Source organism: Apium graveolens, chromosome 4 (genome assembly GCF_009905375.1).
Source record: "Apium graveolens cultivar Ventura chromosome 4, ASM990537v1, whole genome shotgun sequence".
Classification (NCBI taxonomy): Eukaryota; Viridiplantae; Streptophyta; class Magnoliopsida; order Apiales; family Apiaceae; genus Apium; species Apium graveolens.
Window position 1 is genome coordinate 153304389 of NC_133650.1, and position 19867 is coordinate 153324255.

Here is a 19867-nt window from a genome sequence, read left to right on the forward strand (position 1 = left end):
TATTAAGAAAAATCTGTATATCACACGCGTTATAAGATAATGATTTTAAAATTGGGCGTGTCACAAATGACCCAAATCAAATACGATCGTGTATCCTATTTGAATTTTAGGGATTTTTTAATAATTCGTTAATTTTAAATAATTGTTACTAATTTTAATTTTACGCACGTGGATTTTAGACGTGTTGTTGATAAATCTCGTAAAATTTTACTGATTTAAATAGAGATGTCTTTCAAAATTTCATCAATTTTGCTAATATTTTAGAAGTTATAAAACATAATGCATCAAAATCTACCATTTTATTAAATATAAAAAAATTCATGAATTTTTTGATATTACTGAATTTTAAGGAAAACATTTTAAAAATTTAAATTGTATATTAAAGATTTTAATAGAAATTTTGAAAATATAAATTTAATATTCTCCGATTCTAAATTTTTTTACTCTAATTCTTATTGAATATCACCAAATTTTTAAAAATCTAAATTGAATATTTTCAGATTCTATTTTTTTTCTCTTGTCCTTATTTAACATTACTAGAATTTAAAGAATTTTTTTAATCCAAATTAAATACCCAAAATCTTTAAAATACATTAAAATCTCAATTAAATACGCCCATGAATTATTTAAAATTTTAATTATTGAAATAATTATAAAATTTTGATAAGGTAAGACAAAAAAGTAATATAGACACGTATATAATAATAGGGATTTTCTATGGTGTGCCCAATGACATACAATAGTTACTTTTTTTTTTTTGACTGAAAGTTAAGGTTTTATTAATCAAATAAATCAGAACTCAAGATAGACTCTAACTCAATAGGAACAGACCTCCTATCGAAAACTCGACCTGGGAATGAATATGACATTCTCGCTAAGCAGTGAGCCGCCATATTAGCAGATCGGTGAATAAAATACAACTCAGTGTTTAACTCCTCAACTAGATTTCGACACTCCGTAATAATGTTCCCAAACGGAGAACCCATATGCACCTTGCTTCGAACTGCTTGAACAACAGCTAAGCAATCCGACTCGATAACCACCTCCTGCCACCCCATCGCCTTCACCCAGCTGAGCGCCTCCTTTATTGCCATGGCCTCTGCAAACTCAGGCCTAACAGCCCCATCAAACAGATCTGATTTCCCCTGAATTACAGCACCATCAACATCTCTTGCCAACATCCCAACACCAAATTTCGAACACTCAGAAAATAATGCAGCATCGACGGTAATCTTAACTTCATTCTGTTTTGGCCTTGCCCAAGATATTGCTCCATCCCTGATATTAACATCCCGGTATAGAGATTTAGTCGACATTACTTGAGCTCCCTTCCATTCTGTAAGAAACTGTTTCGTCGAAAATACCACATGGTGAACTGGTGTTTTAACTTGGTTCCACACTACCTTATTCCGAGCTTGCCATATACTCCAGCAAAGAGTGATTATCTCCCCGTACTCATCCTTACTTGCTTGGTTAAACATACTCTGCAGCCACCCATCAAAACTAACAGCATTTGTGTTGTTATACGATCTGTCTCTCGTCCTCCAACACATGTCTGCAAAAGAACAGTTAACTAAGACGTGAAAAATTGTTTCCTCCGCCCCATTGCACAGAGGACATTCAACACTCAATGGCACACGTCTCGATGCTAAAATAGACCGTGTTGGTAGGCTATTTGATAGTGCCCGCCACACCATATTCAGCACCTTTGGAGGGGCTTTTATACGCCATATTGTTCCCCATAGGCTACTAGTATCAGATGTATACCACAGACCTTTTTGTCGTTGAAGCATCCGATACGCAGACTTTACAGTATACTCCCCAGTCATATCTTCCTCCCAGTACAGTTCATCTTCCCCACCGTTTGCACCAACTGTTGTATTAAAGATACTTTGCTGGTCTCGCATGTTGAACAAATCCATTATAATCTCATTGTCCCACTGATTACCATCCGTATTTAACAGTTGTGACACTGTAGCTTCCTCCAACCCCTGGACCTCCGTTGTAACATATGCATTATTTGCATCATTAAGCCATGGCTGCCCCAGCACCTTAATTTTATTGCCATTACCTACCTTCCAGCGTGCACCTGCTCTGATGACCATTTTGGCCTCCCAAATACTCCTCCAAACGAAGCTAGGATTACTGCCCAGCTTCGAATCAAGAAAATCACAGTCCGGGTAGTACAATGCTTTAAATACCCTACTTGCCAGCCTATCTGACTTTGAAATTAATCTCCAACCTTGTTTACCAAGCAGAGCTAAATTAAATTCCCTGAAATCTCTAAACCCCATCCCCCCGTTCGTTTTATGCCGACTTAACCTTTCCCAACTCATCCAGTGTATGTTAGAAGCTGCATTTTCCTTAATTCCCCACCAATATTTCGAAAGACTTCTTTCAAAATCCTTTATAATTTCAACTGGCAACAAAAAAGAACTCATGGCATAAGTTGGAACAGCTTGAGCAACATGTTTAATCAAAACCTCTCTTCCTGCCTGTGAAATCCAGGACTCTTTCCATGCATGAACTTTATTAGACATCCTCTCCTTCAAAAAACCCAGAACTTTCGATTTATTCCTCCCGACCATATTTGGAAGACCCAAATAAGTTACCTCCTCTCCAGCCTCCGGCATTTGCAATACATCACAAATAGAGTCTCGACTTTCTTTACTCACATTTGTACTAAAAATCACGGCTGACTTTGAATGATTAATTTGTTGGCCTGAGGCTAATTCAAATACCTGTAATAGCTCCACCATCTTCATCGCTGCTGTTTCCTCCGCCTGACAGAAGAGATAACTATCATCTGCAAAGAGCAAATGATTGATTCTAGGAGCTCTTCGACACACCTTAATGCCCTGAATCATCTTCCTGTCTTCAAACTTTCTAAGCAACGCTGACAATCCCTCCGCACATAAAATGAATAGATACGGAGACAGAGGGTCTCCTTGACGAAGACCACGAGTTGGAATAACCTCTTCCATATCTCTAGAACCATGAGTAAAATTGTATTTAACGGAAGTAACACATCTAATGATCAGCTGCACCCACCACTCGTGAAACCCCATTTTACACAATAATTCTCGCAAATAATCCCACTCTATGCGATCATACGCTTTGCTCATATCAATCTTCAGCGCCATATTTCCATTTTTTCCTCTTCGCTTTCTCTTCAAATAATGAACCATCTCAAACCCCACTAGAATGTTATCTGAGATTAACCGCCCAGGGAGAAACGCACTTTGGCATTCTGAAACTACACCATCGAGCATACTTTTCATTCGATTTGCCATGACCTTGGTAATTATTTTCACTATTACATTACACAACGATATGGGTCTAAGATCACTTACTGTACTTGGGGAATTTTTCTTAGGTATAAGGATTACATTTGTATCGTTAAGACCTTCCGGAATAAATCCCTCTTGAAAAAACTTCTTCACCAGATTGCACACATCCTGCCCAACTATAGACCAATGCTTTTGGTAAAATGCCGGAGTCATCCCATCCGGTCCTGGCGACTTGTCCGGGTCCATTTGAAAGATGGCTATCTTCACTTCATTTTCTGTCACCTCACGCATCAATTCTATATTTTGATCTGCCGTAATTTTCTTATCCACGCAATCCACTACCTCCTGCCAATTAACTGTACCAGCTCGATATAAATGATCAAAGTGCTCAATTAAATGTTCTTCCAGCCCATCACCCCACTCCACCCATTTCCCTTCCCCATTCTTCAACTTAAAAAACTGATTCGATCTCCTTCTGGCTGTTGCTGAAGCATGAAAATACCTACTATTTTTATCCCCCGAATGCAGCCAAAGTTGTTTAGACCTTTGCCTCCAAAATATTTCCTTCTGTTCCAGGATGATCATCAAGGTTTTCTTCGCTTCCTTGTACTTCTCAACTGAGCCTGCATCTCGAAATTTCCTCAACCTTCGCATTTCAAGTCTACAGCTTTTGATACGAGCATTGAACCTCCCCGTAATCTCCTTCCCCCACTGCTCTAGATTCTCCCCACAGAGTTTAATTTTATCTTGTATATCTCCCCCAACATTCGATTCCCAACTATCCCATACCAACTGTCTACACATAGGATCAGTCAACCACGCATTCTCGAACCGGAATCTCCTTCGACCAGTGAACTTATTGTTAACCTCAGGCACTAATAATAAAGGACAATGGTCTGATGACGATGCTTCCAAATTGTATAATTTCGCCATTGGAAATAACCTTAACCATTCCTCTGTCGTTAAAGCTCGATCCAACCTCACTTCCGTCCATGCTGCAGTTCCTCTTCCCCTCTCCCATGTAAACTGGTGACCTATCAATTCTAAATCCTTTAATCCCGTATCATAAAGAGCTTCTCTAAACCCTTCCACCAACCAGTGAGGATATGGAGCTCCCCCCTGCTTGTCATCTTGAGATATCACATTATTAAGATCACCTATAGCACACCAGGGTAAATTAGAATCCCTTGCTAAATTTCGAAGCAAGTCCCATGTTTTCTTTCGTTGATTTCTATCCGGGTCACCATACACCCCAGTCAACCTCCACTTCTCTTTCCCTGCCATATTAATCTCCACATCAATATGATTTTGTGACACACTACGAAGAAGCACCTGCTCCTTATTCCTCCAAAGAAACGCCAAACCTCCACTTTTACCCACCGAATCTACTGCAATCAAACCATCAAATCCCAGACTTCTACGAACTCTCTCCATCTTACCTTTATTATCAATTGTTTCACATAAGAAAATAAAGGAAGGTCTTTCTTGCTGAATAGCATTTTTTAGGAACCGAATATTCGAGGGAAGACCTATACCTCGACAGTTCCAACTAAATATACTCATAACCCTAGGCGGGCCTGCTCTGCAGCACCCGCCATTATCCCGTTTTTTTGGTTCTGTAATTCAAAATTATTTTTATCCAACATAGTAACATCCTCCTGGTTATTCTTTTGACTAGGCCCAATACTCTCTATATCCTCAACTCTTCTACGTTTTGGGTCGACTATTACAAGCCCACAGTCCATTATGGCATTTCCCTCCGGATTGCTATTTGAAATTTGTCTAGCTGTTGTGATTCTGTTAGCCCCGATTTCTGCAAAATCCCCTCCTATTATTTCTCCTCCTCCTTGTGTGCTGTTATTGCCAAAAATAACAACCCTATCTCCTATTTTTTTGGGATCTGTTCTATCACCAGCTACAATCACGCTGTCACCGTCCTCCACCCTAGTTTCCATTTCCGGCATTGGATTGTTCATCGGAGTTTGATTCCCTTTTCTCAACCATTTTGCACCAATCGTATGGTTCTTTCTCCTAGGCTCAGCTTTCATCCATATACCATATGGCTTTTCAATTTTCTCCAATGGCACATCAAATAGCTTCTCACAAAACTTCTCGTTATGTCCCATAAATCCACATATAAAACAGAACGTCGGAACTCCTTCGTATCGAAAATTCACCCAACACCAATTTTCTTCTGACTTCTTTATTTTCATCCTTCTCTTCAGTGGTTTGTCCAAAGGAATTGCTACTCGAACCCGTAAGTAGTCACGCCATACTCCAATGAAGTTATTCTCATCAGAGCCAACATATTCCCCGATGTAATTGCCTATATCCTGCACAACTCTTTGTGACATAAACCCCGGTCTCATACCATGTAATTGCACCCATAAATCCAATTTATTTATCATCACCAACCGTGGATCATCACCCTCTGACAGCCTTTTAAACACCAGTTGGAATCGTCCGAACGTCCAAGGACTACCATCAATGACTCTCTTTATGTCCACCTCATGATAAAACTGGAATATGAACCTATTACTCTCCAAAGCCTTCACATAAACACCTCTGCCTGGTTTCCAAAGCGACGCCATCTTATTCTGCATAGCTTGAAAATCTATTGGCGAATCTGTCAAGAATTTCCCAACCAAACACCATCGCATATCGATCTCCGACAATGACTCCTCCGTGACACCTGCATAACTCAAACCCCCCTCCTCTTCTTCCTCAAGACGAATAGCGGCGAAACTCTTGTCCATCTCATGTAAACTTCTGTATTGATCCTCCATAACAGGTTGTGAATAAGTAAATTACAAAAGACTGATAACACAATTACGAATCAACGACGTTTATAACATTTCAACCATGACAAAAGTCAAGACGAGAGACACTTCTTGTTCCCGAGTTCCCTTCATGAGGACTAATAAACAAGGCCAAACCCATACAATAGTTACTAAGTCTTATATAAATGAACTTTTTTTAGTAGTGGTTGAATAATAAAATATTAACGGCTCAATTCCACCGATAAGAAGAGATTATTTTTATTGAGTTAGTGTTGACTTAGCAGGAATTTCAAAAAGGAAGAAGAGGGGCACACCAGAAGTTGCCGTTAAGTATACACTGCTTGTAGCCTACTTCTACTCACTACTCACCCTCCCCTCCTCTTCTTCTTCGTTGTATTTCAGGTATGCTCCCTCATCTCTCTCTCTCTCTCTCTCCCCCTCCCTCCCTCCCTCCCTCTCTCTCTCTCTCTCTCTATATATATATATATATATATGAGTGTGCGCGCGCGCTTGTGATAATTATTATCGTTTACATTGAACCAATGATTTTATTCTATGCTGGCCACACACACACCTCGCTCTTTTGTTTATTTAATGATTTTTTTTATATTTTTTAATGGCTGTGTTGTGAAGTTGTTAGTGAAATTAGGTTTTAATTTATAAGTTAATTTGTTGTTTTAGAAACATTAATTTTTTTCTTTAATTATTACTATGCTTCGTACACACATTTTTTAAAATTTTGAATTTGTTGGGGATGTTATGAAGTGGATTTTTTCTGTTAAAAAATAGGGCTTGGATTGAAAGTATGGCTGGGAAAGAAAGTATTGAAACAGGGTCGGCTATGGTTTTGGATAATGCCGGGATGAATAATGTGTGTGTGACTAATACGGAAAATAAGGCCACAGGCGGTTTTGAGAAAATCTCTGCTGCTTCTGAGGACTGTGTTCGAAAGTATTCGAGAAAGAAAACTCGGCGGATAAGCAGAAGCTTTTCCATGGGGAGTGTTTTGCAGGATTCTGGGGTTTCCACAAATATAACCACTTACTTTACTGATAAGGTTTGCGCCTTTTCTTCTTCATGTTAATTTTTTTGTTGCTATTGACCTTCGCTTTAAAAATTACAAGTGCATATGTAAATATAACTCTCCGGCATCACTGTTGTCAACAAAGATTTAGAAGGTTAGATTTGAATCAGTAGTAGTGAAAGTAGGGAAATGGACTACTATAGAATTGGTTTCAAGGTGGTTTGTTCTAATTTTTTCTTTCTACATATGCAGAACTTGAAAGAACCACCAAATGTTTGTTTAGCTAATGCTTCCAGAGTTAGTCTTCCCAGGATGGATTCCCATGATTCTAAAAATCTCTCTATTGATTCCCCGGTCAAAGACTGTAGAAAGATTTTTCTGGAACAAATGTATCAGTCACTTAAGACTGAAGGTGGTTTGCATGACTGCATTCAAGATGCTCTTTTATTTCACTCGGAAGTTGATTCCACAAGTACAAAAAAAGTAAGTGCTACACCAGAACTGCATGTTTCTTCCACTTTCCATATTATTTGTATTAATAAACTTTGTTGTGCGTGATGTAGTACTCATGTTAGCAAGTAACCTGCAGGAATCTCTTCAATTTGGTGAAGGAATAAGTTCATCTAGAGATACTGTGGGTGTCATTCTGAATGGATCAAGAAATGTTTCATCTCCCTCTACAAACACTGAATTCTGTAAACGTGCTCTTTTCGGTGTCTTAACATCAGACAAGTTTGCAGAATTATATGACCTACTTCTCGGAAACTTTCAAGGACTAAAAATGAGTAGTCTCTTTGATATAAAAACAATAGAGTCCAGGGTCAAAGAGGGAGCTTATGAAAGTTCACCCTTGCTATTCCATCATGATATTCAACAGGTATCTTGGAAATTTTTGTATTTATTAGTTATACGTTCCAGCTCATATTATAAGATTATAATGACGGAGATAATACATTTTTACCGTATCTTGTACTGCATTGATTGGAAGTGGGCGGTTTAAAAATTTAGCGGGGGTGTGAGTTAAATGACAAAATGCTAATACTAAAGTTCATAGTGTCTTCTTATATTACAAAGCTTGTTCTAGTGCATTCCTACATGAGTGTATTCAGCCATTTACCTACTGTTATGACTAAAAATTTGGGAGTGTTGCACACATGAATTCATTCAGGTAAATTTTAGGAGAGTTCGGCATTTGCATGATATGTTTTTTTAGAAAAAAAAATAGATCTGTGATCAAATTATTGTAGATTTAAGATTTTAGGTTGTGACATTAGCTGGTAGTTCAGACTTTCTTTCTCTGTATCAAGCTTCTAAACACCATCATGTGAGTGAAAACCCTAAGGATAGAGAATAAAACGTGTTGATCATAATCGTGACTTGTAATTTTTTTAGTATCCCTTTGTTTCTTGTTCCGAGGATAAGCAACAAAGTCAATAGCTTCTCTTGACACAAGAAATTATACGGGTGTATTTAATAACTCAGTAAGTGAACAATTATTCCATTCTGATGGTAAGAAATTAGTAATCAATTGCGTCACTGTCATGTGACATTTCATTGTGTTCAAGTCTGTTACACCAGGAAAGTCTCATATAAATTCATTGTTTCCGGAAGTAGGCTAAAAAGAAGAAGATACTACCCACCCACTTCTTTATCCTATCCTTTTACTACTTTTATAAGGCTAAAATAGAAGAATAGAAGGAAGCCCACCAATCTTCAACGGACTATTACAGTTCATCAGATAGTCTATGCTCTTAAACCAGCTCCCTTAGATATTCTGAGAATTTGAAATTCACCCATGGAATTCGCAGTTTTACCGCTTCATTTACTGAAATTTTTACTAATCCCCTTTATGATTTCCAAAATTTACCCAAGATCTTGAAAGCTCTGAAATCTGTGACTTAACCTTGCCAATATTGGAAGCCTTATTATAGCCCGTGCACTCTACGATATTTATAAATTAAACAGATTCTTTTTTGAGATTTAATTGTTGCCGGGTCATAAATTCAACAACTTTGGAAGATTTTTCATGCAACGGTTTTCCAACAATCTAATCTTCCTGGTCCTAATAATTGAAATTTAGTGATCTTCTCCACAATTTCTTTTTTATATGTGCTGTTTCTGTAGGTTCAGCATCCTTTTCATTATGGTTATTTGTTAGTAATATCTGTTATACAGTTGACTTGATGCAATACAGGTCTCAGTCAGTTCAGGTTCAGTACAATGTGGTACAGCATGATTTTTTTTATATGAAATTGTATCTTTTTGTTTTTTTCCTAATGCAGAAATACTAGTGATACTATATTATTAAGGGGGATTTAAGTGGGGGCACGTGATGACATGGGGACCCACAGTATTTTTTTTATTATTAACCTTATCATTATTATTTTTGAAATTTTTATATGTGCTCTTGTAATAAATGATAGTTCTGAAAATTTTATAATTTATCTATTAAATTACATATATTTTCAAAATTTTTAAATTTCATTTAAAACAGAAAATGTGTATATTAATTGTACCCAATTGTGTGTGTATATATATATAACATGTACACTTAGCTAAATTTTTTAAGTGTACTTATAATTAATAGTTTCTGGATCTGTCCCCGTATTCTATATGTAGCTTTGGTTTAAGTGAAATCTATTTTAATTTAATGTTAATACGAAAGAACTAATAATATTTATTTTATTAGATCTCATCCAACAGTTCAAAGATCGTTTCAGCCGAACAACTCAAACACCAGTTAAGCCACCTAGTTGGTTAATATAGTAACTGAACAAGCTGAAAATCTATGTTAATTTGATTATGATTTAAACTTTAAGGACTATGGCAGTGTAATATTTATATATCATTATAATTTCGAATCGCTATTATGTTATAATAGTTCATAGGTTCCCGGTTTATATATGGTTCTCTACAGAGTTAGACTCGTGTATATGTGTGTGTGCGTGTGTGTGTCGAAGTGTAAATATCTCCGACAGTAAATTTTGAAAAAGTACGAAAAGGATGAATCGCTACATGTCCATTGTCCATATTTTAAATATTCCCCATGCATATTACTTGCATAAAATTTAGAAAAATAACAAAAAGGATGAGTCTCCATATGTCCATATCTTACTTATCTAGCATTCCGACCTGATACCTCACTTTTGTCTTCCTTGAGATTGTAACTGACTATAGATTGAAGTAACCTGGATATTGTTATTCGAAAACTTCATTCTAATTTGCAAACTTTTCCGCTGCAAAATTAGAATTTCCTTTTAGATGGCAGATCAGTTAATTTTCTATTGGAACTCTGTTTTATATCTATATTACGATACTGTGTTTATTAAATAAATGAGAAAACCAAGTAGATCTGGGTAAGCTTTTAATTAGCTCAACCCATCCATATATGTCTCTTTCACACACCATCGTTTACTTAATATCTACAAATTCGTCCGGCATGAGCAATTTTTTATTTTTTTTTTACTTTCCAGCTTAAAAAATTTCAAGAGTTCTTAGAAGAAAGTTATGGTTTTCCTTGTACATCATTAATGAATTTTACCATCCCAGGTGTGGTCAAAGCTTCAAATTGTTGGCACTGAGATGGCCGAGCTAGCTAAAAGCCTTTCAGAAAAGTCAAGTGCTTCTTGGAGTGATGAGGTAAATTTTTGATTGGTACTATAGTATTTTATTTTACTGATTCTTTCTCTTCTTCTAATCAAGTCGGGATTTCTGGTAGGCGTTAATGGGAAGAAAGGTAGGATAGCTTAAACCTACTCATTCGCTCTATCCTAAGCTCTTAGTTCGTTCGAATTGTGCATGCTTTATAACTGAGACGTATCTGTCTATCTGTATCCTTCCAAAGACAATTGAAAAGCTTGTCGTAGGCGACAAACGTTTCTGGGACATGTTTGTGAAATGGATTCTTAACACACAATTGGATATACTCAAGTAATAAGGAACATAACTTGTTATGGCTAATATTATGTTATCAATTTAGAAGATAATCTGGATATTCGAGTGATCCAGTGCACTTCTAGCTGCTTAATTGAAAAGATACAATAATCAGATAACCCTTTCCCCAATTCACGTCTGCTATTCACGTCTGCTATTCACGTCTGTTGTCTTATACTCTCGTGTTCAGTTTCAATTACTCTTTTACCCCCTTGACTCCTCCTGTAGTTCTTGTTTTTCAGCTTGGACAATTTTTCCCTTTTGTTTCACTTTTCTCCTTGAATAAGTTAATAGTCCTTTGTCATTATTTACGTGTATGACATTACCTCGCCCCCAAAGAGTCACCTTGTCCTCAAGGTGAAAATTCGGGAATTGAATTGCACCTGTATCCACATCTTCCCACGTTGCCTAGGCTGGTAAGTTCTTCCATTTTAACAATGCTTCTAGCCTCTTGTTTCTGCTTTCTTGAACTTGTCTAACTTCCAACAATTCCTCGGGTTCAACTATCAATTCCAGGTCTGCAGATAATTGTGGTTGTAACCCAGGAGAGGCTGACACTTCACCTACTGAACGTTTCAACTGTGAAATGTGAAAAACCGGGTGGATTTTGCTGGACTCTAGTAGGTCCAGTTTGTAAGCCGAGGATCCAACTTTCTGGATAATTCGAAAAGGGCCATAAAATCGTGCTGCCACCTTTTCATACGGCCTCCTTGCTAGTGATTTCTGCCGGTAAGGTTGTAGTTTCAGAAAAACCAAGTCATTGACTTCGAAAGAATCTTCCCTGCGGTGCACATCAGCTGCTCTCTTCATTCTCTGTTGTGCTTTTACCAAATTAAAGTGAAGATCATCTAAAGTTGCATCCCTTTCTCGTAGCATTTCTTCCACGCTGCTGTTCACTGGGGTTTGCCCTCGATTAATTCTCAACACGTGGGATGGATCCCTTCCATATAATGCCTTGAAAGGACTAATCTTGGTAGAGCAGTGAGGAGCCGTATTATATGAAAACTCCGCCCACGGAAGCCATTTGGCCCATGATTTGGGTTTTCCTTCCACAAAACAGCGTAAGTATGTCTCCAGTCCTTTATTTACCACCTCGGTCTGCCCATTCGTTTGAGGATGGTAGGTTGTGCTTCGCTTCAATTCAGTCCCTTGCAACTTGAATATCTCCTTCCAAAATGTACTCAAGAAAATTCTGTCTCGGTCCGAGACAATTGAAGCTGGGAACCCGTGTAGCCTCACTATCTCGCGAATGAAAACCATTGCCACTGAAAATGCATTAAATGGGTGTCGTAACCCCACACAATGGCTGTACTTGGTTAAACGATCCACCACCACGAAAATTGTGTCGAACCCTAGTGATAACGGGCCCTCAATGAAATCCATTGAGATGTCTTCCTAAGCTAACTTTGGAATTGGCAGTGGCTGCAGCAGCCCTGCTAGAGATTACTGAGAATTTTTCTGTTGCTGACAAACTGAACAGTGCCGGACATACGAGGCAATGTCTTTCCTCATGCCATTCCAACACCAGTCATGTGCCATTTGAAGATATGTTTTGACTTCACCCGCATGTCCCCCAACTAGGGAGTCATGATACTTTGAGAAGCCTTTCGTAGCACATAACGCCATTTATACAGCAGCTTGTTTTCCACCATGCTGAACCGATTATACTCCTTGTCACCTAATTTAAATGGCTTATGATCATCTGAATATCTTTACCCACTGCTATTTCTTTTTCTAGTTTGTCCCGTACGACCCCATTAGTCGAGATAAAGGCACACAGAACCACTTCACCCTCTTTCTTGCGTGATACGCATCAGCTACTCGATTGGCTGCTCCCGATTTGAATTGGATTTCGAAGTCATAACCCAGCAATTGTGTAATCCATTTTTGATACCCGGGGTTAACCTCCCGCTGCTGGGTTAGAAAACGAAGGCTTTGTTGATCGGAGCGCACCACAAAGTGACGTCCCAATAAATATTACTTCCATTTTTGAACTGCTAGCACAATTGTAATCAACTCTTTCTCGTAAATCGATTTTTGTTGTCCTTTGGTACCCATCAAAACCGCACCAACCCCATATCCTGAAGCATCCGCTTCAATAACAAATACTTTCTGGAAGTCGGGCATCTGTAACACTGGTAAGTTTGTGAGGGCTGTCTTGAGGAGCCGGAAAGCATGAGTAGCAGCCTCTGTCCATACGTAATTATCTTTTTTTAGCTGTTCAGTAAGAGGATGCGCAATCTGGGCATACCGGGCAACAAACTTACGGTAATACCCTGTCATGCCAAGGAATCCCCGGAGTTCCCTTAGGTTTCTGGGCTGTGGCCATTCCAGAACTGTCCGTACCTTCTTGACATCCACTTCTACTCCTTTTTGCGATATCACGTGTCCCAAGTACCTTATAGTTCCTTTCCCAAACTCACACTTCTCTCGATTAGCATATAATTCATGTTCGGCTAACTTGCTTAACACCAACTCCAAATGTTCTTTATGCTTCCCCTCATTGGAATTATAAATTAGTATATCATCGAAAAAATACTAATACGAATTTTCTCAAGTAAGGACAAAACACATCGTTCATTAAAAATTGAAAAGTCGTTGGGGCATTCGTTAACCCGAACGGCATCATAAGAAACTCAGATTGCCCATCGTGTGTACAAAAAGCCGTCTTGTGAGTGTCTTCATCTCGCACATGAATTTGGTAGTACCCTGCCCTTAAATCCAATTTGAAAAAAATTGTGGCGCCATTCAATTCATCTAACAATTTGTCAATAACTGAAATAGGATACCTGCCCTTAAATCCAATTTGAAAAAAATTGTGGCGCCATTCAATTCATCTAACAATTCGTCAATAACTGGAATATGATACTTATCCGGCACCGTTTCTTTGTTGAGTGCCCAGTATTCAACACAAAAATGCCATGATCCATCCTTCTTTCTAACCAACAACACCGGACTTGAGAAAGGGCTCGTAGAGGGCTTGATAATTCCAACAGCTAGCATTTCTTTTATTAGTCTTTCAATTTCGTCTTTTTGACTTTGGGGGTACCGATATGGACGTACCCCAACCGGATTGCTTCCTTCTTTCAACACAATTGAATGTTCATGATTTCGATAGGGTGGCAGACTTTTAGATTCTTCAAAGACCTGCTGCAACTTATTGATGGTAGTTGCGAATTTCTCCTGGGAAGGCTCCTTCAATGTACTGCCCTCTATACTTGTTGCCTCCAACCTACTACACTCCATCCAATAGCCACCCCACCTTTTTTTAAAGAGCGTAACATAGCTTTCAACGAAATTTTAGAACGAACTATAGTGGGATCACCTTTCAAGGTCACTGGGCTGCAACTTCATATTCCATTACCTGTGTTTTTCAATTTGTCATCACTACCCCTAGCTTCTCCAGCCATTGCATCCCTAATATTATATATGAGCTTCCCAAATTTAAAGGCAAAAAATCCTCAGGCAATTCTACTTCCTCCCTAATCCTTCTCCCCGAATGGCCTCCCCATTACCTAACGATACTCCAAAAATGCCCGAATCATCAATGGACAACCCCAACACCTTAACTATTTCCAACGAAATAAAATTATTGGGTTGCCCCAGGGTCTATCATAACAATTACTTCATAATCAGCAATCGAACCTTCAAGTTTCATCGTTTTCGGATTTGAAATTCTTGTAACAGAATTAAGGGATACCTCGGTAAGTACTTCTTCAGTTGGTAATGGAGGTGCTTCACTATATTCCCCGTCCGTGCCTTCTTCTTCTTCAATTAGCAAAACACTCAACTCCTTCCTGCACCTATGCCCTGCTGCCTACTTGGCGTCACACCTATAGCATAGACCCTTGGCCCTTTTTTCCTGCAATTCTTTCTCAGTTAGACGCCTGATCTCCCCTGCATTGTGAGAGTTAGCAGATATGGATTTTGGAGATTGAACAGATGCTTGTGATTCAGTCGACCCCGTACTCCAATTTCTAGACACGGGCGGACTAGTTGGAGGCCCATATTGATAACTTGCCACTGATGTTAGGCCTCTGCTATAACTTGCACTTGACCCACTCTTACTTGCCCCAAACCCTGTTTTCTTGTCGCCTATAATAGAGTTTTTATCCTCTATGCGAATGTCTAATTCCATAGCTTGCTCTAAGCTTACTGGATGCAACATCCTCACGTCAGCCTTAATATCTTCCTTCAGCCCGTTAATAAACTGACCCATGAGAATCTCCTCCAAAATTGGATCCAAAGGTGCTACGGTCTCAATAAACTTTCATCTATATTCGTTCACAGTGGTGGTTTGGGCTGTTGAGAGCCATTGTTCATACAAGGACCCCCACTCACTGATCGGAACTGCCTTAACACAAACGTCTTCAAATCCGACCACCTTCGAATAGGATGTCGTTTATTTTCCCATTGATACCACCCTAAAGCATCACCTTCCATGGCTATCGCTACCGCTTCGAGCATCTCATCCTCCGTTGAATGATAAAATGTAAAATAGCGTTCAACGCGTAAAATCCATCCATCGGGATCACTGCCATCAAACACCGGCATATCTAACTTCCGGTAACGCCAATATCCGGGTCCTCCTCCCGACCCGGTTCCTCCGTACCCGTATCCATCTAAATCTCCGTCCCCCAAACCCTTCCATATTTTTAACCCCAATTCCTTTACCCATCTCATCCATACCTGGTACAGGGGTGAGTATGCCCTAAGAACCCATTCCCATATGATTCACACTTGTATCAAGCTTGTCCTGAGTTGGAACCTTAAGAGACTGCATCTCTGTTATTGTGCTCTTTACCTCTGTTTGAAACTTGATTTGCTCGTTCCTCACGGAGTTAATCAGAGACTCATGATACTCACGACTCCTACTAATTCTCCCTTCCATTCGCTCAGCTAGTGCTTCAATATTGGCCCCCAAACTAGTGGAGACTCGATTCTGCCCTTCCATGAGAATCTGTCAACGAGTGGCGCATAGACTCAAATTTATTATGTTTTAAAAACTAATAAATTACTTATGATATAATTACTTATGTCTATAGCTAGCAAGTCATAAGTAATTTATTAGTTTTTAAAACATAATAAGTTAATGTTGCAAAACGAAATGGCTTTATTGATCGTTAACTCGTAAACTTTTGGGTCGGATTCAGTTCAGTCTCTTTCTCTTCTTTTTTTTTTGATGTCCTGTGAAGTCATTTGACTTCTAGTGGCCTTTGTGATGAATGACCAGGACCTTCGTGATGAATGCCTAAGAGCATGTACCTGAGGGAAGCTGAATGTCTTGTGATTTTTGTACATCATAATGCCATTTGGCTAATTTGGTTTCCCTGTGCCCTGCGCCCGACGCCAAAACAACAATAGAGTAATCATTCACCCGGTATAGACCAACTTCTGTGGATGTTACACACTTATTAAGAGATTTAAGATCAAATCTTCGATATTGTATACCTGAAATGCTCTAATGTTTAGATATTGGAAAAAGTTCTCAAATTGGAAAGCTAAACTTCATCTTTTATACGGAACACATTGTTATGTTTTTCAATTTTGTAAATTCTTGGTTGAACAATGGCGTGTTGTTCGGAAAGCAATAATTTGTGCAATCAGGAGATCAAAGTGAGATAAGAGGTTAGACGCTGTATATTTAAGATACTCAATTTGTTATTTGGTCCGGAGAGTATAGATGAAAGGTACATAAGATTAAAATTCTTTAAAAGAAGGATGTGATAGATTTGGCATTGATCAAAACCCTTGTCCATCTAATGTTGGCACAAGGTGCAGCGAGGCATGCTAAACTCGCCTCACTTTGCGCTAGGACGTATGCCTCACCTGTTGAGGGACGCGGCAGGCTATGTGAACCTACTTTGACCTATTTTGCTAAAGAACGGAAAAATTTCAAAGTAAAAAAGGAGTGAATATACTAATAAAGCCCTAATCAATTGGTTGATGCATCATCTAGCTGTTGCAATAGCTGGTATGTTGCTTTCTCTATTTTTCCTTCTCCCTACCTTCTTTTTTTCTTCTTCTATTGTTCTTTATTCTTTTGCTTTCTTCTTACATGATCTGCTTTCATTTGTGTGAGATATGCTAATTGTGAGTATGTATAGGAATTAACAATCTAAATAAACGTTGCAAGTTGAATCTTTTTGTTTACTCCGTACATACATTTAATATGTTTAAACTAAAATCTTACTCCTATGAACGTCACTGTAATCTGTGCTTTGTTCTTTATCAAGATGTTCTCTCAGATTTTTTTTAAATAGTTACGAGTAAGCAGTATGAAAACTATCTTTAGTTAGTCGATGGCTTTTTAAAATTTCTTGTTGTATTTAAACTACTAAAATTGTTATATTGGTTCAGTGAAGTAATTTGCTACATTTCGTTCTTGTGCAGGGTTTTATGCTAGAATCTAGTGTGCATCCTGGAGTTGAGCAAGCAGAAGGCACTTTTCAGCTGAGAGCTTCAAGTTGCAGGCAGTGTAAAGAGAAAGCAGAGGGTCAAAATTGCCTGGTCTGTGATTACTGTGAGGATAGTTACCATATGTTTTGCATTAAACCTGCTCTAAAAGAGATTCCACTAAAGAGTTGGTACTGTACCAGCTGTACAGAAAAAGGCATTGGTTCTCCCCATGAAAATTGTGTACTGTGTGAGAGTATGAATGCACCCAAATCTTTGAGTACTGGAGTCGGTGATGAAGAACTGGAGCTTGAGAAGAGCTCAAATGGTACTGAGGAAGATGTGATAGAAAATGGAGCTGAGATTCTCAACTGCAAAATCTGTGGGAACAATGTAAAGAATGATAATTATAAAGTATGTGGTCATTCTTTGTGCATCAGCAAATACTACCATGAGAGGTGCCTCACAGTTAAACAGCGTAACTCATTCGGTTCTTGCTGGTATTGCCCTACTTGTTTGTGCCAAAACTGCCTACTTGATCAAGATAATGACAAGATCGTAATATGTGACGGCTGTGATGAAGCTTTACATATATATTGCATGCAAGCACCTCGTGATACGATCCCCAGAGGAAAATGGTTCTGCGCAAAATGTGATGATGGACTCCAGCGTTTGCAGAAGGTGAAAAGGGCATACTTGAATGTGGAATATAAATCGAGAGAGATATCTGCCAGGCAAGAAGAAACATAACCTTTGTACTGTCAAGAAAGACGTAGATAAAAATATGTTAGATAAACTGGTGGCACTGACATGCTACTAACTGCAGAAAAAAATTGGACCTAAAAGAATAGAATATGCATTTGGAGGAATACAAGTAGTTAATAGATAATAGAATGGGAAGGAAGGAGCTAGGCCTTAATATCTTTGCTAAGAAAAGTGTAATTTATGATGCATGTTTAGCATAGTTTTGGAAGATGTATCCTAATATCAAATGCCTAACGGAGAGTATGAATAGGGTGTATACAATGGCTGCAACTGAGAATACGCTGTATACTTGGCTGCATTTTGGACTTTGTATCACCGGAAACACACATCAAGTTTTGAACTGTAAATGATGTGTGAAATCTGCGGGGGGGTTTGTAATATGTAGATGCATTTGTTTAGGATAATTACAAATCACAAGCTTGATGTTGTAAATTGTACCTTGCGAAATGCAACATTTAGAGGGGATATTGGTGTACCAATAGTCTTTAAACTGTAGAAATTAAGAACGTGTTATCTGTCTTGAAGTGTAATAGTGGTTTGCAAGAATTATATATATTTTCGTCATATCTTAGAGAGTTTACAGTCTTCCTTCATCTCCTTTTTGATATTTATGTAATTTTTAAGCGTACGAGGGAAAGTAGAGTGAAGATTTGAACCATATATTTGTTATGGGAGAAATAGGTAAATCTACTCATGTAGAGGCCCTTATTATGGACCTCAAGCTGGAGGAGGAAGAGGCAGATTTGGATTAGATCAAGCCTGCATTCTGAATGAGGAAGAGGCTACATCTGAAGCGGCCTCTTGTACATAAGATTGGGTCTACAATTAGCAGTTTATACAGTCCCCGAAGCCCATGAATCAATTACGAACTTGGAGTATTGGGGTTTCTAGTCAAAAAAATAAAAATGATGAGACGAGGAAGACTTACGAATGTAAAGATTTTGTATTTCTTTGTATTACATAATTGTCTTGTGCCTTTGAGGCATCCTTTACTTTTCTTTCTGTCCATGTCTATAAAGTTGTAAACTTTCTCCTCCCTCCATTGCTTCAGAGTTGGTGGAATTAGTTTCTTTGGAACAGATACACTCCAAAAGTTGATTGTTTTTTTTTAAATCTCTGTCTATGCCCTCGAATCTTCCACAAGTAGCCTACTATATACTATATATATTGTCACTGATAATTTTTTTTGCTAATTAATTATATACTTACCGGAAGTTAAATTCTTGACCTCTTGCAATACTGACAAAAGTTTAAGCACCGCACAAATCTCTTATTAACATTTTCTACGATAAATTAATTTTACTTATATGTATATATATGTTTGTGATGGTTCCGTTGTTTATTTAAAAAACCAATAATTAGTTTAATGAAAATTGTAGGTTAGTGTGAATCTGTGATCTAATCTATATATGTAGGGCTGTAAAAGCTGTTCCTTAAACTCGTCCAGCTCGTTTGTGTTGGAGTTTGATAAGCTCGTCCGATAAGTTCACCGAACTCGAGTTTGAACAACGTTTCTTGTCCGATCATCTAAACGAACCGAACTTGTAGGTTACTGTGAATCTGTGATATAATCTATATGCATTACAGGTAAATATATAGATAATGATGTTTGGAAAGAAGGGGGCACTAGTTGTAAAGTAGTAGCAGAGAAAGGCACTAGTTCGTTGTATATGGAAAAA

The 19867-nt window shown here is 38.2% G+C and overlaps 1 protein-coding gene across 1 annotated transcript; it reads left to right on the forward strand.

Annotated features, from left to right (window-relative positions):
* The first annotated feature begins 6330 nt into the window (after positions 1-6330).
* LOC141720373 (PHD finger protein EHD3-like) lies at positions 6331-19184 on the forward strand. Its single transcript, XM_074522750.1, has 6 exons — positions 6331-6472; positions 6860-7127; positions 7347-7577; positions 7684-7971; positions 10644-10733; positions 17421-19184. Exons 2-6 carry the CDS (start codon positions 6876-6878, stop codon positions 18171-18173), a joined length of 1614 nt encoding a protein of 537 aa, XP_074378851.1. The 5' UTR covers positions 6331-6472; positions 6860-6875; the 3' UTR covers positions 18174-19184.
* The last annotated feature ends 683 nt before the right edge of the window (positions 19185-19867 follow it).